The sequence below is a fragment of the Carassius auratus genome, unplaced genomic scaffold (assembly GCF_003368295.1).
Source record: "Carassius auratus strain Wakin unplaced genomic scaffold, ASM336829v1 scaf_tig00046024, whole genome shotgun sequence".
NCBI classification, from domain to species: domain Eukaryota; kingdom Metazoa; phylum Chordata; class Actinopteri; order Cypriniformes; family Cyprinidae; genus Carassius; species Carassius auratus.
The window spans coordinates 35,298-63,021 of record NW_020526951.1 but is presented as its reverse complement, the minus strand read 5'-3'; the positions used below and the strand labels follow the sequence as shown (position 1 = coordinate 63,021).

The 27,724-nt window shown below is 37.1% G+C and overlaps 1 protein-coding gene across 1 annotated transcript; it reads left to right on the top strand.

Moving 5' to 3' along the window:
• On the top strand, positions 1–27,090 carry LOC113088274 (PDZ domain-containing RING finger protein 4-like). Its single transcript, XM_026255733.1, has 8 exons — positions 1–334; positions 17,478–17,725; positions 19,349–19,451; positions 21,355–21,453; positions 22,862–22,924; positions 23,728–23,829; positions 24,481–24,597; positions 24,689–27,090. Exons 1-8 carry the CDS (start codon positions 266–268, stop codon positions 26,285–26,287), a joined length of 2,400 nt encoding a protein of 799 aa, XP_026111518.1. The 5' UTR covers positions 1–265; the 3' UTR covers positions 26,288–27,090.
• Positions 27,091–27,724: the final 634 nt, after the last annotated feature.

Below are 27,724 nucleotides of genomic sequence, written 5' to 3'. Positions count from 1 at the left end.
GGGTGTGTCTCTATGAAGAGGGGTTTAGTACAGCGTGCGTGGATGACTGCTAGCTAGTGTGGATGAGAGAGGCACTGGGAGATCGAGGGGGTATGAATTCTGCAGCATCAGGCAGGCCGGTCAGCGTGTGATTTTTCCCACAAAGAAGAGGGGGTGAGAGGTACCCACTGATGAGAGACGTTACTCAACGTTTGAGGGAAATCCCCGGTGTGCCCGTGTGTGTGCACTACTGCCAGAGATCTGTTGGGGGACCCGCGACGGCGAGATGGGCTGTAACCTGTGCACGCTGCAGAAGAGAGAGGAGCACTACAAGCTGCTGTATGAGATCGCACAGGTGAGTCGACTTGTTTAACCTACTCCTGAGAGCATTTTGAAGTTGAATTAGGAGATCAGATGGGACCCTCCATGTAAGTTTCAACCTTCTCCAGAGATATGTTCCCTAGGCAATTCTGTTAGATGAATGGATCAACTTATTTAGACTAAGCACCCTGCAAATAAGAATAATGCATGTAGAACTAGTTGTTTCAAGGGACAGGATACTTCTTCTAAAAGTATTAGATGGGGAAGCCCTTTGTGCTTTTTTGGATACAACAGTCAGAGGGTGGATAGGAAGCGAAGTGGGAGAGATCTAGAGGTGCGGGAATGGAAAGGACTTCAAGCTGGGATTCGAACTCTGGTCCAAGCATGCCCATGGGGCTATCGACTCCAAACCCTGTGTTTTAAAGACGTTCAGTTTGGTTCTAGTAGTTGTTATGTGTTTGGATCTCTTCATGTGTGAAGAGTTTTTAGGGGAACTCTTTGTTGTGTTGTGTGATGGATTCCCAACTGCACTGGGGACTTACCTGGAAGCATTTGTCAGGGATCAAAGGAAGTTTTGCAGCGCGCACCCTTTACAACTGTTGTCATGTTCTTGTTCATTCCAGTACAGCTGTTGTACAAGATGCTCACAGTTAGGAGAATGAGAATTTTGGATTTTACACGCTACTGAAACTTGTTTTTCCATTATGTAGTTGCAAGTCAGAGTTGCGAGAAGGAAGCAAGCCTGAATAAAAAACTAATTAAAAAAAAAACATTGATTATGATTAGTATCGCTATGTTTCCAACCCTTGTCTTTGCAGTTGACATCCACTGGAGATCTACAATATAACAGATACTTAGAAATAGAGAGTTTTTTAATACAATAGTGAAAGATAAATTTAGGGTTGATACTAGTCTAGGGCTGGCACCTCTCCTGGCTCCGCACCTGCTCATGTTCCTGTGCTGCACAGGAGGTCAAAGCTACTGAGCATCAAAAGTGCAAAATAATATTTTCATGTTGCTCTGATCACCGCCTCATTAAGCTGTTGTACAAAATGGCTTTAGTCCCTAATTGGATGGTTAGCTGTGCTTTTTGTCTGTGTGGAAGCCAATCTGGGAGATTATCCCTGTCGGCGACTGGACTGAGTTGATAGAAGTTTGATCCCTACTGCTTCAAAACGTTGGGATTGTGTTTAGAGTGACTTCTTGCTGATAGCGGAGCTGTAATGCCTGTGATTGGGAGTTTTGTACAAGTGCTTGCTCTTTTGTGGCACTATAGAGTGAAGAGTGGCTGGTAGCATTTTTGTGTGTGGTGTGTTGCTGCTTTGACACCCTAGATTGTGTGTGTGTTTCTGGCTGGTTATGGTTTGCTTTTTGCTTGACATGAGATGACTTTTTATATATCACATGTTGGTCCCTTTGTTGTAGCTCAGCTCCCAACTGAAGAACAAGAGAACGGGGAGAGAAAGGAATAATGCAATGTCTCCAGGAAGGATGAAGGTACTAGAGAAGGTTGAAAGGAAAGGGAAATCTAGATCTACTCTCTGTGGAGTGAATTCCCAAGCTGAAGCGAAAGTGTGTCAAGGAAGCGTTGCCTCAGATGTTTCTGTTATTTATGCAGTTTAAATTTTCCAGCTTTTAGGTTTGTGAGAACAAATCAAAGAAAATATTGCTCTGTGTTATTGAAGTCACAACAAGAAGCAGACATGGATCAACTCAAACACACGCCTACACTTCAATTTCATGCCCCCTGACAATTTTGACACCATTCTTGGCAGCACAGCCCCGTTAGCCCTAGTGGTCTGTGAGATTTATGAGTTTAGTGTGAGTGTTCGCCCCTCAACGGGCTCACCATGGAAATGTATTCGTCTTTCTTTGTTGGGCACGTTACAAAGATCCATAATCCAGCACTCTTTCCCTCTCTCTTACTCTCGGTCTCGGAGGACTTGGCTGAACGTGTGTTCAGCAAGATCAAGTTTTAGATTGTAGTGTCTGAGCCATTTCACCTTAATTTGGCTGGCGGATGAAACTGGCAAAATCTCTGTGATTAGCTGCTGTTTATCCATCGTGATGTAATATGTGGTGTACTTTCAAGTCTTATTACAGATGACTTGATCTGAGGGTGATGTAAACACACTATGATATCAGGTAACCTTTCAAAATGGCAGCTTTTGAGAATCTGCTGTAGAAAACAGTACAGCAAACTTAAAACATTATGGTGGATGCATTAATACACAGTGATTGTGTAAAAGTATGTGAACTATTGGATATCTGCATAATATGGTCACTTACTTGACCAAACTGTGAATAAATGGCATAACACTGTAACTAGTATTTTTTTACTTAATTGCATGAGTTCTCAGAGTTTTAGCTTGATTTTCTTCATCAGAAATTAAAAAAGGTCAAACCAGTGTGATGAACATATGACTTAGCATGTTGTTACTACGGCAACTCTGATTTTACTTACAAATGTTGTCTACTGCTAGGCTAAATGTGAAAGGTGCACAGACTCAGAGTCAGGCAACTAAATGTAAATGCATTTATTACTCCAATAGTCTCTAAAACTCTAGTAACTGCTGATCAGCGAATCTGTATAAGCATGAGGTGATAGAGGCTATTTCACTCAGTCAAGCTGAAACACTGAGGCTCAAGGGAGCCATGCAGTTTATGGTCCTGGTCAGGATCCCTTATGGGGACAGATGCTGAGTGTAATTTCCAGTCTGTGGATAAGCTTGGGAGGAGAACGAGAGATGTCACCTCCCACTCATTTACTCTCACTCAGATGCTCATTTTTAGCATCTGCAGTTCCATGAATTTCAGAGATATCTTGGCAAGCACAGAAGTAGAAATTAGCAGGAATTGCGTCAATGACATTTGCTATTTGTAATTCACCTTGTTCTAAAAGATCTTCTCCAAACTCCAAATGTGAATTTTTATTAACATGAAAAAGCTGGCGCCAGTTTGCTTCTGCGCCCCCTACAGTGGCCATCGATGGTCAGAGGAAGTGCTGGTCTCGAGAGCACTAACAGCCATATGGTTCTGGACCTGTGCGAGTGATTTGGGCAGTCAGTGTATCGCAGCCTTCAAGTTTAATGGGCCTCCAGATGGAGGACAACCTTTAGAGAGACCTGCCAAAAGAAACTGGCTTTTGTGAGTGTGTAAGATTGAGTTTTGAGTGTGTATGTGTGTAAGGATGCTTCACACCCCTGCCTGAACCAAGGTCTCTCTTATTGGCATCGTCACTGTTGGGCCGCGTCCCCTGCCTCTCTCTCAGAACACCCTCATCTATCTTCCTGTCCCGCAGCCTTTTTCTAAATGATGCTCCTTGCTGATGAAATGTGATGGGTGTGGAACAAAAGAAGGGAAAGACGGAGAAACATGTAGTTTTGATTGATCTAGTGAGTGTGTTGGATGATAAGCCTGTCTGATAGCGCAGACCCCGAGGTGATCATATCAGCAGACCCTGCCAACTCCAGCCCAGGCGAAGCGTGTGTGTGTGCATTTGATGGAAATCTCATTTAAAGCCCATATCATTCTTTTTGGCTCTAGCATGCATGGAATGATTGTATAATTATTGCTAAAAATAGACTCTACTCTCTCAGTGGTCCAGGTGATTTTCTGCTTTAGTGAGATGACAGATGCTGAGTTCATCTTTTTCTCCTGATCTGGAAAGAGAGCAGATGACCTCATCTAAACCTGTGTCTCATGTCATTTATGCAGCTACTGATCTTCCTTACCAGACACACCATATTACCTGCTATTGTGTGAGTGGTTTTATGTTTACTGCATACCAGCTTTTAGACTCCATGTGAATATGCAGAAGTGTATCTTGACTTTCAAAAGCACACATGAACAGATCTATGATAGTGTGATTAATTTTTATTTAATTTAGTAAATGAAATTAGTCACTTTTGTTAGGGATGAAATATTTTTCATACGGTACATTATCATTATTTGATGCCTAAATTCACATGCATTATTTTTTATTTTTATGTGTGTTAAATTGTTAATTTATTTAGACAAAATACTAAAGAATGTTTATATTTTCTATTTTTTGGTTATCAGCATTAGCATAATATCAGTTTTTAGGTATTGGCCCCAATTTCAGTTATGTTTGTGCAAGGTTGCACTCTGCTAACCTTTTTCTTAACTATTTTTAAAATATTTTTCTAAGTTGTATAGCATCAACTGCAATAACAAGTGCCAACAGGGTAATTATAGTTGCTGTTACTGTCTCAGGATTGAGATTATTGGGATTTTACACTTCTGTCTGATCTGCTTTCCTATGTCTGTCTTTCAAGAGAAAATATGAGGTGACCTTTTCTTTTTTGTGTTATTTCATTTTAAAAAGTGCAGGCTTGACCTTTACATCCGTATAACAAACCCACTCGACCAGTCAGACCCTCTCATTCAAGGTCTTCACTATGAACCCCTTTCGCTACTTTCGTTTTTTCCAATATACCAATGTACCATACACCACCTTTGCAGACACATTAGCTATGCAATGCAAAAATGTACTTTGCATCAACCAGACACTGCAGGAGATTTATTGCATATAGGTTTTAACTCACACCTCCCCTTTTAAAGATTGCATTTATTTATTCTAAGTAGGCCAAGTTGCGGTTAATAACAATTTATTGTTTGTTCTGCCCTTTCAGAACTTATGAACTCCTTTTGAAATGATGAACTCCAAAGAAACCAAAACTGATGAATATATAAAACTTGTCATTTTATATTGATCCTGGCCTCTCTTTTTCATTCTTATAAGACAACCATAGTCCAGTTTCAGTAGAAGAGGTAATAAAAGTTCTTTGTCTTTAACTGCAGAGGAGATGACCTGCTTGTCTGCCCTAGACACACTGGTGTGTAATTAGTGCTGGGCTTCAGAGCTGATTGGTAATTATAAAAAGTTATGGACTTTTGTCTTTCCTTCATCATGCAGTCCTCTGTGAGTTGGCCCAATTGGCAAGTCAAAAGGGGCTGATTACACCTCTGTCACACATGGGTGCTGCACGAATGAAACTCAGGGCATTAAATCTTCATACCACTGTTCACTTGACTTGATGACGAGAACTAGTGTGATGGATCTAGCATTAAAAAACACAGAAAGATCTTTCTGAGATGTTAATGCTTTATGTCACTTAGGCCTTAAGATAATTTTGATCAATAACAAAATAGCTCTGTTTTCCACGATCCAATTGATTTCCTATGGATAAAATCAACCTTAATGGTTTTCCCCCACAATTTGACTGGAATTTAAATCTGATTGTTTTGGATTTATTTATTTATTAGGTGATGTTGAATATTTGACTGTGAATGCAAATTTCTTCTGTTTTTACACTAGATTACGTTTGCCATAATATAACATGGATTTTAAAATGCTAATAATTTAATAGAACTCCAATTTAATCTTCAGCATAACACAAGTTGAGTCTTTTATTTGTCTCACTGTACATTTATAATGTTGTAATGCTTAAAATTAAATGTAGCTTTAGTTTCTAGTGCATAATTCTTAGTTTATTTAAATAACATTATCATATAACTGATTTCCTAAAAGTAAAATCAACCTTTTTTGAAAAAAAAAAGAGTTTTTTTGTTTGTTGTGTTTTTTTTTCACACAGAATATAATCTTGCAGAAATACATCAAGCTATTAAAAGTGGTTTCAAATGGCAATTCGCATTGACTTTAAATAAGGTTGTTTTCGTTGATTTGTTCTATAATGATTGGGTCTATAGAGCAGGTTTATGGTGCACTGGAGGATTGTGGATTGATCCAGTTGTAATTAACACACAATTCGCAGTACTTACGTCTCGATGACAATTCCTAATATCCCATCTGGCCAAAGACCCAGGGAGGAAATAACGTTTGTGTCTGCTGCTGCTAGTGTATTGTGGAGCATTACAGTTCGAGAGCTCTTCAGATCATTTATGAGTTATGTGTGATGTATCTGCAATATTAAAACAATCTGTGAGCACTGCAGTTCAGCCCAGTAGCGCAGTTACTTGGTAAGATTGTTATACGGATCAAATAATAAAGCATCTGTGTGTGCAAGGTTAAGGCACAGGAATAGATCTCAGTGGCTTCTTGTGTCTGTACGGCACGCGAAACGTGGATGATACCCCTCCCCCACCTCACTTTCTGTCTGTTCTTTTGTTCTTGCAAAGGTGAGACATTTTCTGAGAGAAAACAGACAGCAGAAGCCTGAGGAATTATGGGATGCGGAAATTGCAGTGTTTATCAGAGACTAATTTCAGTATAACTTCACAGTTCACACTGTTAGTACATTTGAACGGACTATTGGAATTAAAGTATGGAGGGAGACCTTGTGTCTTTGCAGATATGGCATTAGCATCTGGCAATAGCAGACAGAATGGGATGCATTTCACCTTTCATCACACACGTCTCACACACACACACACACATACAGGGAGGTCACTGCTCCTGTCTGTTCCTCTTGGCTGGCCTCGGCCCCCTGTGTGAGTGACAGTCTGTCAGTGCGAGACACAAACTGGCCCGGGTCAGTTCCTCTGAGTCTGACACCAGCACACTGTGACATCCTTAATTCAACAGCAATGATGAGCTGATATTACTCAAACATTCCTTGTTTATGTGTTGAACATTAACAACAATCATGCATTTCTGAAGGGTTGAGATTTTGACTGTTTTTCCATGTTAAAACTTGAAAATTAATTCTTGCCGCTTTTTAAAATACCTTTTATGTGTAGATTTTATTGCTGTACTCTTGTGCCAGAAACTTAAATGGTAAAATCCATGAAATATTATTACAGATTGATTGTTTTAAAAACGGTTTATCTTAGTGAGTAGTGCAATAATCAGAACCAATGCATTTAATCTAAAATGAAGAACTTGTAATTTTGTCAATTACAAAAAGTGTGAAAATATTGTTTATGGTAAAAGAAACTGGTAAGAGAAGTGTTTGAGTTTATTTTCGAAAAATCCACAGAGCCAGAAGTTGTCCATGGTTGAAGAAACACCCAGTCTTTCATATCTGGTTTGGTTGTAATTTGTTGCACTGATAACTGTTCTGTAAGAGTGTAAATGTCATATTGATGATGCAGATCTAATTTCCTTGTCATTTCTTGTCACTCAGGTTTTTTCCCTCATTGAGTCCAAACCTGCATGTCTTGGAAGGGTTCTGTATGTTCATTCATTCCTGTGACTATCAAATTTGAGTTGGGTTTTTAGTGTGCTTGAAAAGTCATTAGCAGCTCTCTGAGGTCTCCTGCACCGTCCGTTTGCATATTAAGTATCAAGCGGCCCATCTGTGGGGCACACCGCGGAGTCTCCATTCTGTAACCAGATCTGCTCTCTGAAACATCAGTAGGTTAAGTAGTTTTGTGTCCTATTTTTTGCTTTCATATATAGCATGGGCAGACTAAAGCATACAGAAGAGACTGGGGCCATGTGCCACACAGGGAAGTTGTCATAAGAGCTATTTATTAAGGTTTTTAAGATAAGAAGTTATAGTATGCATGTGTTTACGCAAGCAAGTGGTTTTGTATGTTGGTTTCATGCATCTACTTCAAAGCTCTCTTAAATTAGAATTAGAAATTAGAATCATTGTTTGAACTGTATAAATCTTATGCTGTAAAGCTATTTAATAATTTGTTTTTATTTATTTGTTTTGTAAACTTACTTAGAATAAATCTAATAAATTGACAGAAAATAAATAAATCTACATCTAGAAATATTGACTGGAGTCAAAAGTATTAATATACAACAAATATTATATTATATTATATTATATTATATTATATTATATTATATTATATTATATTATATTATATTATATTATATTATATTATATTATATTTTCATTTTAATTTTAATTGAATAAATCTACATAGATGACTGGTAAAAATGTCTGATTATCCCACATTTGTTTGATTAATTGATTGATTGATTGATTGATTGATTGATTGATTGCTTGAATAAAATGTTTTTTTTTCCTTTGTATTTGTATTTACACAATAATTGAATATGTTTACATTGATAAATATTAAGTCTCCAGTGTCTCTCCTATCCTTGCTATGTCCTAAAAAAAATTTGTCTTTTTATCTGCTCATTCAAATTCGTCCATGTCTATTTCTGATTAGCCAATTATGCCCAATTCATAGTTGAAGTCATCCGTTGAGCAACTGTAAAAGCAGGCGTTGACTGACTGCCGACTGGGTGAATGGAGGTAAATTGCACTGCGAAACAAGCCAGTGTGCCGTGCATTATGGGCCTGTTTGAATAAGAGACGATCTTTAAGCAAGCGTGTGTTTGGATGTCCATTCACACACATCTGACGTGCTCTTGAAGATTGTTCAGGTGTGAAGGCGTGTGTTATTTTTCTATCTGCCTATAGCGGAATCCGACTGCACACATGAGGAATAATGCTAATTGGCATGTAACAGGAAGAGCCGGGAATTACACACACATTCAGGGAGAGAAAAAAAAATCTCACGGCTGGTAGCTCATTAAAGGGTTGTTATAATTTGATTTAAATCTGTCGTTCACACATTGAACTACTCGCAGAATGTACGTGGTTTTATTCAGAAGGTGCAGGTTTGCATATTAAATGGTGTGTTTGTGTGCCTGTTTATTTGATTAATCTTCATATTGGGCTTCAGGTTTGATGGGGAGCAGATGTCGGTTTTGGACGTGCCATGTGCCACACCTGTAGTGGTGAATTAGTTACACGCAGAGCATGACTGACCCATGCCAGCCCACGCTCAGCTGCCAGACGCATTCATCAGGCTTTGGATCTGCAAACGTGGGATGCAGGACAAAAGATTAGCACACAATAATGTGGTCTTTGATTAGTATGTTTTTGTCTAGAAATGTGTTTGAATTGGCAATTGTGCAACACCACTTTTTGTTCCTTGGAAATGATGGAAAAGTACATCAACAGGAGTTTGATTTGTACTTTGACAATGCTGACAACTAGGACTCACTCAGGTTACTAGCATATTAAGTTTAGAACTCAGAAATGAACTTTATCCGTTGTCAGAATGAATGAAAGCCTCTGGTACAGGCTCTGACCGCCTCTTGAACTCTGATACATTGGATTATAAAGCAGTTACTGTATCCCTCCCTTGATTTGATTTAGAAATATTGCTTTGTACATGGTGTGTGCATGTGTTTGTCTATGTATATGGCTATTGTTTGTGGTGCTCCTGCCTGTAATGATGGCAGATGTAAGGTTAATCTGTGTGTAATGTGTGTAGGAGGAAGTAGCAGACAATAAGCCCCTGGCACCGGACACACTAGTGCATCTATTAAAAGTCAGTCTGAAAAGGGAGACGCATGAATGAAGTTCACAGTGGAAGATAAGCCAGTACATTAGATTCTTTACTAGAACACTAAATCTATCTGTTTTTCTTTGTTTCTTCATTCAATCTATTTAACATTTTTAGTTTTCATTCATTCATTCATGCTTTTTTATGTTTTAGTTTGTGCCCTGCTCTGCTCTGCTATTTATTTATTTATTTATTTATAATTATTGTTATATATTTGTATATTTAAATATAAAATGATCATACGTTTTATTCTTTTTAAAATTATTTTATTATTATTAAATCATTCAAGCATTCATGATAAGCAGTGTAACATTGAAAACTCAGTAACATGGTAACATCAAACTGTACTGATATCAAATGGAAGTTGATTTGTGTGGCACATGGACTTGCTAGCTACAGTATGCAGAGCATTCCAAACCAGTCACTTATGAGATTCTACGTCTGCCTTAAAAGGCAGCTCACTAGGCTTTGGAATAGAGCTGGCATCTCTCTAGAGAAGAGTCCTTCATTAAAGTCATTAGTGAGGCATTGTGGGACACACCTACCAGCGAAATCAGCTGAAATAATGAAGCATACCCACTGAAACCACAAATAACCCTCTGATCTGTCTCTCCTGCTCTTTCTCTGGCTCAGCCTGACTGCAGTTCCCATAACTCTCCTTGGCTCGCTTGACTGATTCCTCAGGCGTTTTAAGGCTGAGACACCAGGTTCATTGGCCTTCAGGAACAATCAGTAGTTTTCAGCATTAGGTCAAGTGAGAGTCAGCATGTACAAAAAAGACAGGTTTAACCATGAACCTTTGGTCTTCCCTCCTTTTATTGTTGTATTGCATAGCCTTGTTCTGTTGTGGTGATGGTTATGATTAATGTCGGCTTGTTCCACAGCATTTTCGCCATGACATTTATTAGTGAACCTTGAAGTGAACTCAACAGCAAAACCAATAGCTAAATTCAGGCCTTGGTCCAGGTTTTTGCTTCAGTATGGATCAGTGGTTTTGAGGGTTGGTACAGTAGATTTAGAGTTGAAGTGTGTAATTTTTTCAGTGCCCTTTCAAAACATTTGCTTAATTTAGAACTGCAGACTATAATTTATATATATATATATATATATATATATATATATATATATATATATATATATATATATATATATATATATATATAAAAATAAAATGATTAAAAAAATGCTATGAATTCGTGCTAGTCGTTTTGGTGTAGTGTTTTCACATATCATATAGTAGATTTTGGACACAGTGATTGGCTCCGGCGTGATCATCTGGGGGAGGGGCTATCTATTTTTCAGTTGCAGATGGGGGAAGTGTTTGGGAAACCTATTTGAAGTAAAGGTGGCTTGAAATATCTAATCTACTGATCTGCTATTTAAGCTTAACATGCTAGTAACTTGCTAACTATGTTAGCAACATGCTAGTAACAGGCTAACCCTGCTAGAAAAATGTTAGTGACATGTTAGTAACTTGTAAATCATGTTAACAGCATGCTAGTGACATGCTAATCATGCTATAAATATGTTAACAACTTGCTAAACATGTTAGAAACATGGTAAGCATGCTGGAAAAATGCTTGCAACTTGCTAGTAACTTGCTAATCATGCTAACAACATGCTAGTAACTTGCTTATCATGTTAAAACATGTTAACAACATGATAGTGATATTAGAAACATGTTAGTAACATGATAGTAACTTAAAATAAGGCTAACAACATGCAAATTATACTAAAGACATGCTAGTAACTTGCTAATCATGTTAACAATATGTTAATCATGTAAAAACATATTAAAAACATGTTAACTACATGCTAATCATGTTATGTACTAAATCATATTAGCTACATACTATCAACCTCTATTTAATCTATCTATCTAAACATTCAAACTTCAAGCAGTTACAACTGATTCAAACTTTCAGACAAAGTTTATTCACGCCAACTTCAACGTTTGTTTACTCATCTAGTTTGGAATCATTGGAAGCAATCTTTTGGAATTTCTGGTGCTAAAGCAACCCTGATGAAATCCATTAGTGACCAAGAAGAGCAATAAGTCTCTACATTTTGTAACACGTTAGGTTTAAGGCCTGGAAATAGGGCAGGCGATGTGGTCAAAGAGACACAACCCTGTCAAAAATCACTACTCATTCTGAGAATATCTCATTTATTCACACTCCTGTAGACTATAATGGAAAAATATTTCCCTATGCCTAGATTCAGTACACATACTCTATGACAGTATGTGGTATGATTGTATGTATTGAGAGTGCTTCCGTCGGGTTATTGTAGTGAGACACTGAGACTAAATAAACGTTTGTTGATGCAGTTTGTCATAACCCATGTCATCCATGGCTGGGTCCTGCTGAAGCGCTCATTAGTTAGACATACACAGCTCTGTGTGATATATGTGCCTGTTATTTTAAATGCATTATTTATTTTTGTACCTGAAAATAGAGAAGAATGAGAGGCATTTATTCTCAGAGGATCAAACCAAGGTTGGTGCTAATGTAGAATTTAATTATGTTGTGAAAGGTAGACATTTGCCTGCAGGGTGAACTCTGTCATCGTTGTAGTCAAACTCCCAATGCCTGATTTCCACAGAATAAGTCAGTGGCATATTGCCACCGAAAAACTCTTTGAGGAGTAATTCTTTGTCCCTAAAGAGGAATTTTAATTTAACGCAAAAAAAGCACATGCATAAGCAATAGCAGTGGAGACGGTTGAATCTCTATGGTGATACTGTGTAATCACAGATACTTATGTGGGAATACTGTGTATGTGATATGTTTATTAAAAATGGAAACAGTGGAGGAAGGCCTGTACTTGCAGATGCTTATGCCTTCCTAAGTGTTACGTCTTATTTCTATAGTATAACTAGGTTTAGAATAATTAAGATGAAGTTTGTAATAGCATTTGGTTGTAACAGCCACACCAAACAGAGTTGCAAAAATAGTTGTTTTCAAAAAGGTTTCCCTGTTCTCCTCACCTACCTTAAGTTATACAACTAATAAAACTATTAGAAAACTGTTAAGAAACATTTTTGGTGTTTTTAACTATAATTTGAATATTAGATGTGAAACTTAAATGAATATTACAAATGTTGCCTTGGCAGCAAACTGAAATAATGTAGTACATATTGAAGTACTAAAACTAGGTAAACTAAAACAGAAAACAGAAATAGAAATTAATCCAATAGTCATTAGAAAACAATAAAAGAGGCACATAAAGAAATTATTAAAACCCGAAATTACACATAAAAAAAGTTACATATAAATCAATAATAGTATATAAATATCAGTAAAACTGTAACTAAAATGAAAACAAATCAAATTAGGAATCATCATCAGCAATCACATAAAATTATTAAAACGTTAACAAAAAATAAAAATAATAAAAAATATATATATATATAAAAGCAAGAATAGTTTGGATGGATAAAGTTGTTTTAGCATTTTGCAAATACTGTATTTGTTATACAGTATAAACAATATTTATTTTAAATACTGTATTTGTTATTTAAATAATATTTAAATATTGTTTCAATATGATCAAATATAAAATATTTTAATTGAAAACATTTTGCTTATTCAGTTTAATGATTGTCAAACTGATAATTTTCACATCAAGTTCATAATGGTGGATAATGTGGGTATATGCCATAGAGTCTGATTTTAATTAATTACCCCAAGTTATTATCATAACTAATCTGCTCAATTTACTTGTTTGTTTGCAATCTGTTTAGTATGCTTGGATTCTACTTATAATGAGACCAAAATGCCTTTTTGTTGCCACACATCGACAGTAATTTGCACCAAATTTCACTTATACAGAAATCCCTTGCACTTTTTTTTCTCCTCATCTCTCACTCAGTCATGCGTTTCGCTGGGGGACTAATTGCCTCTCATTAATTTCTTTCCACGTTGATTAATCAGCGCAGAGACGACATGGAAAATAGCATATGCAAATGGTTAATAGTCTTTTTTGAATATCTGAATAGTTAACATCACGGCGAGTTAGTTATCAGTCTCTAGATAGTAAATGAATTAGAATAATAACAGACTGTGAAAGAAACTATGTGGTTTTTCTTCCATAGCGAGATGATGTTTGTCCACGGGCGTTTTATAGACTCCTGCAGCTGCGCAGAGAAAGAGTCTGAGCTCTAAAGCAATATGCTAAATTTTTGATACAAATTATAAATAAGTAAGTCTTTTCTGATTAGACTTCCCTGTGTCATTGCCAGTGAAAGGGTGACTGGGTCTCAATTTGAAGATAAGATGCTTTCACTGTTGTGAATGGGGCCATGTGTCAGATATTGTGTTTTTGCTCACACATAATACCCTGAAGAATCCTTTCTGATTGTTTGACACTTCCCAGGTGGGATTTCACTATGTTATGCTCTCATGTCTTCTTTCTTTTTGGATTCACAGTGTTGTGAAACGTAAAGTGTGACTCCCTTACAAATGTGCCATATAAAAGACTTTAGTCTGGCGTCTTTCATCGATGTTTAGCTCCTTTGTCAGTTCCCTCAACAGCCATTGGCACTTTTTGGGTTGATGTAATGTTGTTTGTTTGTGCGTCTGCCTAGCTATTGCATTTTCTGCTGTTTGGTCACCTGTCCAAGAGGTTCCCATCCAATTCTTATCTCACATACCACATGTGTTTAAACACACACACACACACACACACACATGCAGTTTTATCACTCCTCTGTGCTTATCTCACCTGTGCAAAATCATTCAGCTTGAAGAAAATAAACAGGCCTTTAGATATGTGTCACCTGACGAGAACTGACCCAAATATGACAGCTCCGAAAACACCCACACACACACACACACTCACACACATTGTTCTCTCCTGTGATTCTGTTCTCCTCTTCAGCATTCAGATGTACTGCATGTTCCTCTTGAGGCAGAGCTGGTATTGTACGTCTGAAATCAATATGACGGGTCTGAGGTGACTGTGGTACAATCCAGTTTCAGACCTTGTTATCAAACCCAGGTGGCACCTGACCTTTTCAGAGTCATGTATTCAGGAGGAATGTGGAGGTGGGTTAGTGAAGCTTTGTTGGTCTGCGGCGGCTAGTTTCATTGACGTTAATGACCTTTAAATTCATATCGCTCTGGATCAGCGTTAACCAACATGAACTTCACCCACTGATCTTTGGACATTGGACATTGGACTTTTCTAAATCTATAGAAATCAATGGGCTGTTTCTCTTCCAGTGGCTATTCATTGACTTTGACTGATTTAAAACCACTTTCATATAGGAAGTAATGAATGTTAGGGGCATTCAACAAGTAACCACCCTTGAAAACAATCCATGACATGCTTATAGTCTAATGATACAATTCAGAGAGTTGAGTGCCTCAGTTATTGATTATACAGGTGTGTCATTGTTAAATTTGTAACCAATACCAATAAGCCAATTATTATTGCATGTTATTATTAAATATAATTTTTTTTTTTGTGTAAAATAATAAAATAAAATACATGTTTGGCTTTATATTTTTCCACAATTACAGCAGTAAAAGTGTATATTTATTTTAATATTTTTATTGTGTTAAATTGTATATATTAATTATTATTTTTATTGTGTTACATGCACAATCAGTATTTAATTATTAAATTAACAAAAAAAAATTTAATTAAGTTTTTTGTTTTTATTTTTTATTACGTTATATTCACTACATTTCTATTTTAAATGTATTATAACATACATTTATTACTGTTATATTTACAATTAAATAATCTGTAATTATATTATAAAATTATTAGAGCTGGCTGTTCTTAAAGGTCATCTGAATGTAAAAATGTTTTGCATTTAATAATGTTTTGCTTTTTATTATGTATTATATAACATGTATTTTTATTTTAAATGCATCAATACATATATGTATTACTGTTATATTTACATGAATATAATCTTTAATAGTGTTATTAAATTTTTAATTTAATTAAATTAAATTTATGCATTTAGCAGACGCTTTTATCCAAAGCGACTTACCATTTTTTTTTTTTTACCTATTTTTTGATTTTTACCTATCATATGTGTATATATATATATATATATATATATATATATATATATATATATATATATATATTATAAGGGTTGTAAAAGGTCATCTAAATGTAAAAATGTTTTGAATGTTTAGTATTTATTGTATTATATTTCAGGTATTTAATATTAAATGTATTGTTACATTTATTTATTACTATTATACTAATTTTGTTCTCACATTATTACATTATTTAACAATTAAAAAATAAACATTTTTAACAATTAACTTTGTTAACAAATTAACTGATCATTATAAATGATAGTAAAATGTTATCTATCTGTAAAAATAAATGAAATAAACATATATGCATGGAAATATCCATCTGCCGATATCCACAGTACCTCTCCACAAATGTACAGCCATATGCTTGATATCAGCAAAAGTGAAGCAATTGCATTATTCCTGTTTGTTCCATCCTGCCTTAACCATCATGCTGCCATATTTCTTTGTGGGTGTAAGGTTTTGTTTTCCTTTATTCCTTCACCAGACCTTTAGCTTGTGTTGTGTCGAAATAAAATGAACTAGCTTCAACCAGACACAAGCGTCATTCCCAGCGCTGTAGAACACATCTGTCGAGTTGCTCTGATGACCCCGGCAGGTAGAGAGACTCCATCTCTGTGTGCATATTTTGACTGTTCCCTAGTTACCGCTAGATTAATTGGCCCATCTAGTGAGACACAGCTAGCCCAATGATCCCTTGCTCTTCAGTCTAACTGTAAGGAACGTTGCAGGATGCTAGTATCACTTGATGAATGTCTGGGAGCAAAGGTCCCTATCATGTTGTGTCGAATGTTGAGGTCATTCAACAGCAGTTGTACCTTACAGCCTGAGGCTCAAATGCTAAGCGCTCCCCCAAAACAAAAGAAAATAGTTGAAAAGGGTCTAAAGGCCACTCTTTGTTGTTGGCACTCGCAAGAAATGTGAAATGAGGGTACGAAATCTTAAGGAAGTCCTGTATAATTCAGTTTTGCCCCACAGGAACCACATAGCTGAAGGTAAACTGCTCAGCCTAGAATAAATCATGTGTAAAGGAGCTCCAGCCTTGAAGTCTCACTGTGGACAATTTGACCTAGTTTTTTTTCAGCATTAGCTAATAAATTCCCCTGTATGTTGAAATCCACAATACGCATGAATTAAAGTGCATTGTAAATAAACTCGATGGGATTCTTTGACGTGAAATATTTGATTTTATTTATTTGATTTTATCGCATCACGAAGCATTGCAATGCATTGCATTCCATTTTCATTGATTTTATGTTGGGTTCCTGTGTTTCTGGACCAGTAGAATAAGTTTACACTTTGAAGACTAATCATAAATTTTCAGCAGCAGCATGTAGGGTATCGACCTGTCAGTTATTTCACAAACCTACAGCAAAAAGGTAAAGAGGTTTGTGTGCTCCACGGGTATGATTCTGTCTTAAATAAATGGTTGAAAGCCTGAGTACTCTGAGCTTATAACAATCTGATTTAATTGGTCTGGCAGTGAACTGTGCTGATGCGGGTGAGTGAATTCTGATGGGGCGGCTTTGACAGGTGTCAGGTGCAACATGTCAGATGTCACTGTTATTACGCACACTGTTTGGTCCCTTATGAAATTTATATATCAGAGCTACACGCATGCCTAAAGGTTCTTCAAATCATTATTATAAACATATATGCCTTTTAAAATAATAACAAAAATTATATAGTAATTAATAAAAATAATGTATAGTATTCGTTTTAGTATTAGTATATCAGATCATGACATATGTAATGCTTTATGCTACTCTGTATGTAAATTTTGATATTTATATTGTTCTCTTTTGTTAGGTGAATGGGCGTGAATTTTCCAAGTCTGCACATGAGGGAACGGTGGAGGGCATGCAGAAGGATCCCATCGTGGTGCAGGTGTTGAGGCGGGGGCCCTCGGCCCCGAACCAGAGCAGTCTACAGGAAGTGTGTGTGGTGGATGTGTGCACTCAGACGGACATCACCTTTGAGCACATCATGGCTCTGGCTAAGATGAGACCCACCACCCCACCTGTGCCAGACATCTGCCCCTTCCTGCTGTCGGACAGGTACATACATGCTGCCAGAACTCTTAATTACATTTAGGCTTAATTAGATTTAGATTTAATCCTCATACTGTTTATTGTACTGTGTATTTGTCATTATATTATATATATTTTTAGTTACAATAACATTATTATTATTATTATTATTATTATTATTATTAACATTTAGTCATTCAGCAGATGCTTTTATCCAAAGTGACTTACAAATGAGGACAATGGAAGCAATCAAAAACAACAAAAGAGCAATGACATGCAAGTGCTATGACTCAGTTAGCTTAACATAGTACATGTGGCAAGGTTTTTTTTTATAAAAAAAAGAATAGAGCAAGCTAGTGTTAGTTATTATTATTATTATTTTGTAGTAGTAGCATTTTAATTATGCAATGTTAATTAAAATGTAATGAAATAAAAAAGTTAATAAATTCAACTCAACATAATTCTATGGATATAAATGATAAATGTAATTAATGTATATTTAAATATATTATTATATTTTATATACATATTATTATGTAAATAATATAATATGCTGTAATATAACAATAATATATATATGTGTGTGTGTGTGTGTGTGTGTGCGTGCGTGCATGTGTGTTAATATATATGCTATTTTATATTATGTTATTTTTATTTAATATTTATTTAATAGTATTTTATATTATATACAATTAATTTATTTTTATTTTTGTTGTAGTTGTTGTTGTTATTTAACAAATCCTAAACATATGAAAAAATATATGCTATTTTATTTTCTATGTATAATTATAATTATAAATGTGTAATTTTATTTTATATTTCTTTACAATATTTATTTTATATTATATTTAATTTATTATTATAATTATTAAATTTATTACTAATTATTATTATTAATATTGTTGTTTATTTATTTTTATATTTTATTAACAAATGCTACCTACTCTTCTTACCATCCAGTATGCATATTAATGGTGTCCTACCAGCACATGTTATTGTCAAGAATTTCTTCATCACCAGGCAGCAGCCGTTACCCCCCTCCTCCCCATGAAATATCCCCCACTGCCATCATAAAAGTCACGCCAGGGCCTATGTGTAATTATTGTAGTGGCTTCCCTTATCCATTTCCTGTAATGAGTAGTATACAGGGTGATTAAAACCTAATGGAGTGCAAAAATATCAAACATGCTGGCACAGAGCTTTCTCTTGATGTTTTATACCTTTTTACAGCTTTCCAAGTGCTTCAGTTTGCCCAAAAAGGCTTGTGTTTGCGGTTGATAGGCCACGTCTGATTATTTAGCTCTTTATGTGAATGTGTTTTGTTTGGATTTATGTATTCTAATCTGTTTGTATGGCTACAAGTTAGCAAAATCAAAGATTCCGCTCATTTGTGTGAGTGGGTGTCTGTGTGCTTTGCACAGATTGCTTAGGATCTTGGAACAGTGCATTTGCAATTGTACCCCAGCTTGATGTGTTAACAGATTAATGAGTATTGTTTGTAATTACATGCATCCCCAGACTACAAACAAATTCTGTTATCTTTTGTGGAGTGTAACGCATAGCTTCAGGGTCGGTCTATAGTTCAGGCATATCAGGCATAAAACTAGCCTAGTGTATAAAGTTGGCTTCTCTCATTCTCTTTTTCTCTAGTTGTCATTCCATTCAGACTATGGAGCATGAATATTTTGAATGTCCGGAATATGTGGCCAGCACTCAGGCAGAGGTGGACAGGGCAGTTGAATTCGAGTGTGAGGTAAGTAAAATGCTTTCTGAAATCATTTGAATAATAAAAATGTATACACCTAATGTATGCCTGATTATATATACTATATAATACTTTATAATATTATCCATATTTTAATACTTTATAATATAGTACTTTATAGTATTATTATTCACAATCAATTATTATTCACAGTTTTATTAACAATTTCAATAAAATTATCTTAATTAAATGTTAACAGAAAGATGGATGTACTGGGTTCATAAAAAAAAGAAAAAAAACTTTTTTAGAAATAAGAGTTTCAAAAGGCATTAATGTCTCAGAGTAGCATGTTACAGACTGAGAACCCTCATTATTCCTTTGACTAATAAACAGCGGGGCAAATTAGATTCCACTGAGGTGTAATTAGTTTTATTTTAGTGACATTAATGTTCTTTCCTACTGGGTCTCATGCTCATTTTGGAAAAAAACAATTGCATATGTGTTAATGAATCATTATTCGTAATAATTTTTAGTAGGTGCATAAACAGCATGTCAACAGATGTTTCAACAAAAGAGTAAGATTGTGGGATATTTTTCAGATTTCATGTACAGTAAGTTTTTCTATTAGCAAATTAAGTGGCATATTTTCATTCTTGGATCTGTTTATCAAAACTGCATAAGTAGCTATATGCAGGATTTATGCACGTTGTTAACTCTCCTCCATGAGTCCTGCATTAGTCTTCATGCCTGGATGAACCTCTTCCATGCAAGATAACTTCAGTCTGTCCATCATGAGCACATCCGAGCCAAGAGGAAAGTCTGACACAACCACTTTAGCTCTCTGAATATGGCACATATCCTGGATTATTACTATGATCTGTGCAATTATCACAGCGATTTGCCGGTTCCATTTCCGGCTGCACTAGTTTAAGGGAGATTGTGTGGATTACTTTGCTCGGCGGGTCAGTTGATCCTTTTTGATGAGCATGTGGTCTGAACAATAGACTTGCAGAAAATATGAAGTATCGCTGAGCTTCTGGAGCAGATCAATATGAAGCCGCATTAAAGCTGCTGGTGATGAATTGCATCCATTGTGCGGACTGACAGTAACCCAGATTCAGCTGAAATACGAGAGTGGTACGAGATGTGGCCGTGAACATGTTGGTGTATCTTTTTTCGAAATGATTTGCCAAATAAGGACACTTGACAGTTCGGTGGATGTGTTCTTGAAAGAAAAAAGGAAAACCTCGTATAGTCGAGGTGGTAAATCTGGTTAATGTGGAGGGTGGAGCGGTTGATGTATGACGCTGGTGCTCGGTCAGGACCATCGACCGATAAATGAGCCGTTCTGCTTGACTGAACCCAGGCTGGTGTTCGTGGGATGTCGAGATGTGGCTAACTGCTCTCCTTTGACAGACGAATGTCTCTCAGATGCAGTCCTGTCACCTGCTCCAGGCTTTAGTCTTGACATATAACCCCTGTGCCTGCTTGATTATATCATATTTCACCGGGGCACATCTTTTTGTAGGACACGTTTGATGTTCTTTGTAGGCGAAGGAACCGTTACTGGTCATCCATTTCATTCTTATGTAAAGCCAAACATTTAAGAAGACTTTACTACTCTAAAACAATGCAATCAGTTGTTGAGTTTAGAAGCTTAGAAGCTTTTTAATCAACCAAACTAAAGTGAAATGTAATGAGCTGCAGTATTGTATTAATAGTTGCTTTCATAAGAAAATAAATGCCTTGAAAATGAGAATAAAGGTAATTGTCTGAGCTCTGAGTACAGCTGAGCTCATAGTTGCTAATGTTTCTATTTATACTGGATGTCTTTTCCTCTTTCTTGCCCTTGAAATACAAAGGGAAAAGGTTATGTTCGGTTTGAATGGAATAAATGAGACGGCTGGATGACTCATGTGTTTCAATATATCTGGATGTTTATGTGTTACAGGAGATTGAACTCTGTCGAATGAACAGCCAGGAGAAGCTGGGTCTCACACTCTGTTACCGCACTGATGATGAGGAAGATACAGGCATTTTTGTTGGTCAGGTGGGTGGTGGAAGTTTTTTTTTTTTGTAATAGTAAAATTGTGGTCATCATTTGGGCTAGTATAATTTGGTCATCATACCAATGATATAAAACCTTTGCATGGACAATAAAATAGTTCATGCTGTCCAAGTTCAACATTTTCTGAAGGTAAGTCATCGCCTTATAAAGACAATGTGTTAAAAAAGGAAAAAAGCTGACATTTTATATAGTTTCAGACTCTGTTTTGTAGTTTTTAATGCAGCAGTTAAATTTACAAACAAAGGTCTCCTGAAAATGAATTGAATAATGCGTATAGAATGAAGACTGGTAATTTGGTGATCTGTGTTTAATTCATTAGCACATGTTATTCTCACCTGTAAGATGTGGCACTGAGCATCAAATTTGATGCAGGAAATCAAATTAATCGGGCCAAACCCTTTTTAACAGCAATTTAAATTTTCTGAAAAGTAATTAAAAGATAAAAGCTCAATTTGATCCATTCTCATTGTTCCACATCACTGTATTCCTTCACTGAAATTAAAAGTGTTTCATATGGAAAATTGTCCTGTTTTCCAAAGTTCAAATGGCAGAAGAAAGTCTACCAGGACTGAGCCAAGCATGAAGAGAGCAAGTCGAGTTTGGAAAATTATTCCGCATACAGACAGTTTTCCAGTGTTTTAATTGCTGATTTTAATTAGCAAGCAATGGCTCCCCTCCTGTCTCCCGTGGAGTGTAAAATGGCACTTTTTTATCTCTCACCTACTTGACACGCCAAAGGAAAACAAAGGCTGAAAACAGGGACTGCATATCGACAGAGAGAATTCTAGCTTATTGTAGAGATATTGCCTGTTCTTACACCATTCCTCACTCAGAGATGTGTAAATGTGGAGCACCTGACATCAAACAAGGGGAACTGCTTCTCTAGAAAATGTATCATAAACAACATACAGAAATTTTCTATTAATACATGTCTGTTGGGGGAGTGAGTATGTTATGCAAATAACAGTCATTAAAAATGGATTCATTAGTATAATGCTCTTTCAATGTACTGAAATAGTGTTTTCTCCCTCCTCTGTCAGCATGTCTCTGATGTGTGAGACCTTCATTTCAGAAGAAGAAAAGTTAACCAGCATAAATTCTTACATAAATTCTTATAAAGAATATGGTTGTTTCAATTAGCATGCTGAATAAATAAACATGTATTACTTTTGGGGGGAAAAGTCATTATATATTATATGGGGGCATTATATTGCCTTCTTTTGTAAATAGTCTGAAAGTAATAGATTTTTCTCATTTTAGAACAGATATGCAAATGAATCTATTACAATAATGAATTCTTTTTGTGATAAGTCCTGGAATTATTGCTGGTGTGTTGAGAGGAATTATGACAATTTACATATTGATGCCATGTGTGTTGTGCTGTTGATAGGTCGAGATCAACAGCATAGCTGCAAGGGATGGACGCATCAGAGAGGGAGACAGAATATTACAGGTGGGAAAAATTTTGTTTTTTACACACATTTACACACGTTCATTCACAACCTAATCTTCCAAAAATTATTATCCATCATCCTGTTAATCCAGATGTGAAAATTTACAGTGACTATACATAATAGTGACTTCCCACTGTATAGTGCTTTGGATGTGCGTGTCTGTACAAATTTTGAAAAAACAAATAATAATTAGTAGGCTGCTATAGGAAATAAACTGGAAACCCATGATAAATTGCACTTAAATATCAGTTTTAAATGGCTCTGCTTTTGCAGAATATAGACCAATTTGGTGTGACATTCAGCAGTGACAGTAGGGTTAAAGGTTTGGAGAATTTATGAGCAAAGGAAGATAAAGAGAGAGCGAGATACAAAAGACACTAGGCATCTGTGGATGTAACCGTGAGGGAGATGAATACAGTGGTTCAGTGCACGTCTGTCTCACTCTCTCCACCCCTATTATCTTCTTTTGACAGTGCCATTACTCTATAGAAGAAAAGATGAACGGCACCTGTCAAAGGCTGCTTAATTGTGTGTCTGGGTGTGTACCGCCACAACAGCATTTTATAAATGCTGTGGCTCCTGCAGCCCAGTCGGCAGTCTTAGTAATCGATGCAAAGTCTCTCCTCCAGTAAATGCATAATTGACTGGAGGTTGTTATCTCAGAAGGGGGGCCTAGTTTTGGGGTGAGTGAGGAAATGCAATTGATGCACTGATGAAGTGTGCTTCCGGTATGAAAATCCCGACACTCTGTCATTAGCTTTGTGTGTGTGTGTAAGTCTCTCTGTGTCCATGTTTCTTCCAGATAAATGGTCATGACGTGCAGAACAGGGAAGAGGCTGTCGCTCTCCTCTCAAATGAAAATTCCAGATCCATAGTTTTACTCGTGACCAGACCTGAAGGACAGGTGAGACTGGTAGCCTGTCTTAGCCCACATTAAGTACCACAGTTCCGTTTGTGCTGATTTTTTTATTTAAATATTTTTCTAAGCTAATCACCTGAGACTATGAAACATATGAGACATATGAAAATAATGTCAGTAAAAATCAGATTTTTTAATCCCTGTTGAAAAAACAACAACAACATAGGCTGGTTAGGTATATTTTGATGCATGATGTTTTGATGTGCTGGTTAAAGCTGGTCATTTCCTAAACTCAGGACCATCTTCAGCTCATGAACAACTACTTTAACCAGCTCAAACCAGCTGCCATGTTTCAAAACATACAGTATATGCTGTTGTTGTTTTTTCAACAGGGATCCCAAACCCTTCATAAGTGACTATATGTGGCTTTGATGTAAATGGCAGCAAAAAGCTAAAATACAATGTCCATTTATTGCTTTAAATTATTATTGCCCTCCTAACCAACTAAGGGGTCAAGGTTTGGCATATCATGTGATAGTAGATTGCATAACTGCAAAAAGCATCTTTTTCCTTTGCTGGTCATTCAAAAATAGGTGTGTGTTCTGGTGAAATACATATTTTAACAAGCTTTGGTAGATATTTAACCATTTATTCTGTCTTTGAAGTTGTGAACCCTATTGGGATCTTCTCTTTTAGATGGATGGAAGCTGGCTTGATGAAGACCATCAAGATTTCCTAGAGGAGCTGAAGATGGAGATTTTAGAAGAACAGAAAAAGGAGGGAATTCTTCAAACAGCTGGTTGTGTAATGCGGGTAAGTGTGACCATTTTTGCCAAAACTTCCTTAGCACCAAGTCTTGATGTTATGACATTAAGGCATTAAGGGGTTGTGTCTTGTTTTGCAGTCTAAAAGACATGATGATGCCTCAGCAAGTAAAGATTCAGCAACATGTTCCTCTACCATTATGGAGAAGGAAAGAGGCGTGAAATGCAGCTTTGAGGAGAGCTCTGAACATGAAATGCTGTCTCGTCCCCAAACATGGACTCAAAAACAACTTCGGGACAGGTGGGAAGCAGGCTCGCATTTGGTTCCTATGGACACCGTAAGCTTGACCAGGCAGGAAAAGGGTATGGAGGGCAAGTTGAGCGAGAATGGAGTGGAGTGTGACCATTTCCAGCAACTCCTGGAGCTGAAGTGCCAGATCCGTAATAGTGGAGAATGCGGTTTGGTCTACAGGCGAAGCAGTACTATTGAGTGCAGCCTGACGGAGCAAGGTGGAAGCGGAGTGGCACGGGAGCTGCACATGCTCAACGAAGAGCTGCGCAGCATTGAACTTGAGTGCCAGAGCATCATGCAAGCTCACCAACTGCGCAGGAGCAAGCACGATTCTCCTCGAACGGATAAGGAAAGTCGACTGCATCGTGGCAAGCTTGCAGATATCAACGAGCATCCTGAGAGACTACAAAGTGAGAAGCTCAAAGATAAAGACAGCTCCAGTGCCTACAATTCAGCCGAAAGTTCCCGCTCGACCCCACTGGGCACTGAAGGTTCACCAGATCACTCCCTACATCGTCGAGTCCACCTGACCAATCAGAGGAACCTTCGGAGTACCCAAAACTTGCAGAGTCCCTACAATAGTCCCATTTTGTCTTTACCCAGCCAAAGTAGCCCTAATTGTAGTCCTGCCCATATGTACACCAGCTTCACACCACCCTTACAGACGCCCATCACCAGTCCTGGTTCACAAGGACCCAGCCAGGCCTTCTCCAGCAGCTTGGAGCAAAGCCCCAGCAACCCCTCAGAGTCAGACCCAGCGCTTCCAGCTGATGATGAGCGCTGTGAGAAAGAAAGAAACCGGAATAGGGTTGCAACCGCTCGGCACTACCAATCACCCTACCACAGCAACACCACAGCAACCCAGCCTCCCAGCACACGACACTACCAGAGTTACCTACAGTTCCTACAACAACATTCCTCTTCCTCTCTGGAGTACTCCCAGAGCCAGCTTAGCCTCCTCAGCCTTCGTGGACGGCCTGGACCCTCGCCACCTGGCCGACTTGAATGGAAGGTCAAAGTACGAGCTGACGGAACCAGATATGTGGCACGTCGGCCCACACGGGACCGCATCCTGCGTGAACGAGCCTTACGGATCCGGGAGGAACGCAGCGGTGGGATGACAACAGATGATGACGCAGTCAGCGAATTGAAGATGGGCCGGTACTGGAGTAAAGAAGAACGCAAGCAGCAGTTAGCACGGGCCAGGGAACAGAGGCGCAGGAGGGAATTCATGCAGAGGAGCCGGCTTGAGTGCCTCAGGGAGACCATGGGGACGGCAAGTGGAGAGGTCAGCATCCTGGAGCTCAGCCATAAGAAGATGATGAAGAAACGAAACAAGAAGATCCTTGACAACTGGATGACCATTCAAGAGCTCATGAGCCATGGAGCACGAGCACCCGAGGGCACCAAAGTTCACAACGCCTTCCTGTCAGTCACCACAGTTTAGTAAGAAGCATGACCCCAGGTGGTCTTGGTTTACTGTATGTACTTGCCTCATTCAAAGTGGGTGTTTTATAAAGGTGAAGATGCAGATATTTTTCATGTTTTGTGAAACTGAGAAATACTTTGTGAAAACTCAACTAAACTCAAGACTTCAAGCAATGTGAATGTTTTAAAACTCTTTTGATATACTGACACGTTGACACTACTGTTACAGACCTCGCTGTGTTTTCGTACTAGAATGTATAAAAGACGGTTTTAATAGGATTTTACACACTACATTGTGGTTTAATGTAGTGTTTCTTTTCATGCATTTGCATTTGTATTTTATAAATGGCAAGTTTTCATGCGATATAAAATACAGTACTTGAATATCAACTTTTGCTGCCATTACATCTTTTAAATCTGAAATGTAAATATCTGTAATGATTCTTATCAAGATCTTCATGGGTAAAGGTCTTCATTGCAATTTAATGGGTTTACAAGAGTCGTTTGACATAACGCACGATGATACCATTTTAATGGTCTTGTATACAATACTACGATTTTTGTACTGTTCTGTATGAACATTATTTATACTTTTGAGTCTGTTATCTTATTCCATCTTTATAATGCCAAAATGACCCAGTCTGTATCTCAGTCAAGCTCTAAACATGGACTCTCATTGTGCCTTGTATAGAGGCTCATTTTTCTACCACAGGTTGTGAAGAGACACCTTGAGTAATCTTGCTGTCATGTTTTTAGTCTCTTTTTGATGTGTAAAATTTTTTTGTAGCCAGGTCTATGTGTTCTAGGTGTGCTACATGAGGAAAAAAGAATAATAAATTATTGTTACATAACTCAAAAATTAGAAGTGGCTTTCTTTCTAGACATCAGTATGGCTGAAATAACATGCCAACATTTATTATTGTAATTAAAGGGATACTCCACTCCAAAATAAAAAAATTTGTCCAATAAAAGCTTTGTCTTCGGAACACAATTTAACATATTTTGGATGAAAACCAACTGACTGTCCCATAGACTGCCAAGTAGGTTACACTGTCAAAGTCCAGAAAAGTATGAGAGACAGCCACAAGGATGTGTTGTTTTCTTTCAAATCAAAGCATAAATACATGTAGAAACAAAGAATACTTGTTGCGCGATTGACACAGAAGAGTAGGCAGTTTGAGTCATTATTTTTGTTTTATTCGTGTACAAAAAACATTCTCGTTTTCATATTGTTACGGTTAAACCACTGATGGCAGATGGACTATTCTGACAATGCATTTCATACTCAGTAGTCTATGGGATAAAGCAAATAGTCTACGAAACCCGGACCTATCATCTGAATAGCACTACTGGCTAGAATGGTGTCTAACTGAAAATAACTCCACAATAGCTACAGCAATTATGGAATTTTGGCGGCTGTCATTGACAAGATTCTAAATAAAATAGTCGATCATGA

What these genes read in the sequence shown, in the direction of transcription:
- LOC113088274 (XM_026255733.1), top strand. Translation starts at nt 266, where the DNA reads ATGGGCTGTAACCTGTGCACGCTGCAGAAGAGAGAGGAGCACTACAAG. An exon ending in CCCTTCCTGCTGTCGGACAG is followed by an intron (nt 17,726 to 19,348) that starts GTACATACATGC and finishes CTTTTTCTCTAG; the next exon opens with TTGTCATTCCATTCAGACTA. An exon ending in AGGGAGACAGAATATTACAG is followed by an intron (nt 22,925 to 23,727) that starts GTGGGAAAAATT and finishes TGTTTCTTCCAG; the next exon opens with ATAAATGGTCATGACGTGCA.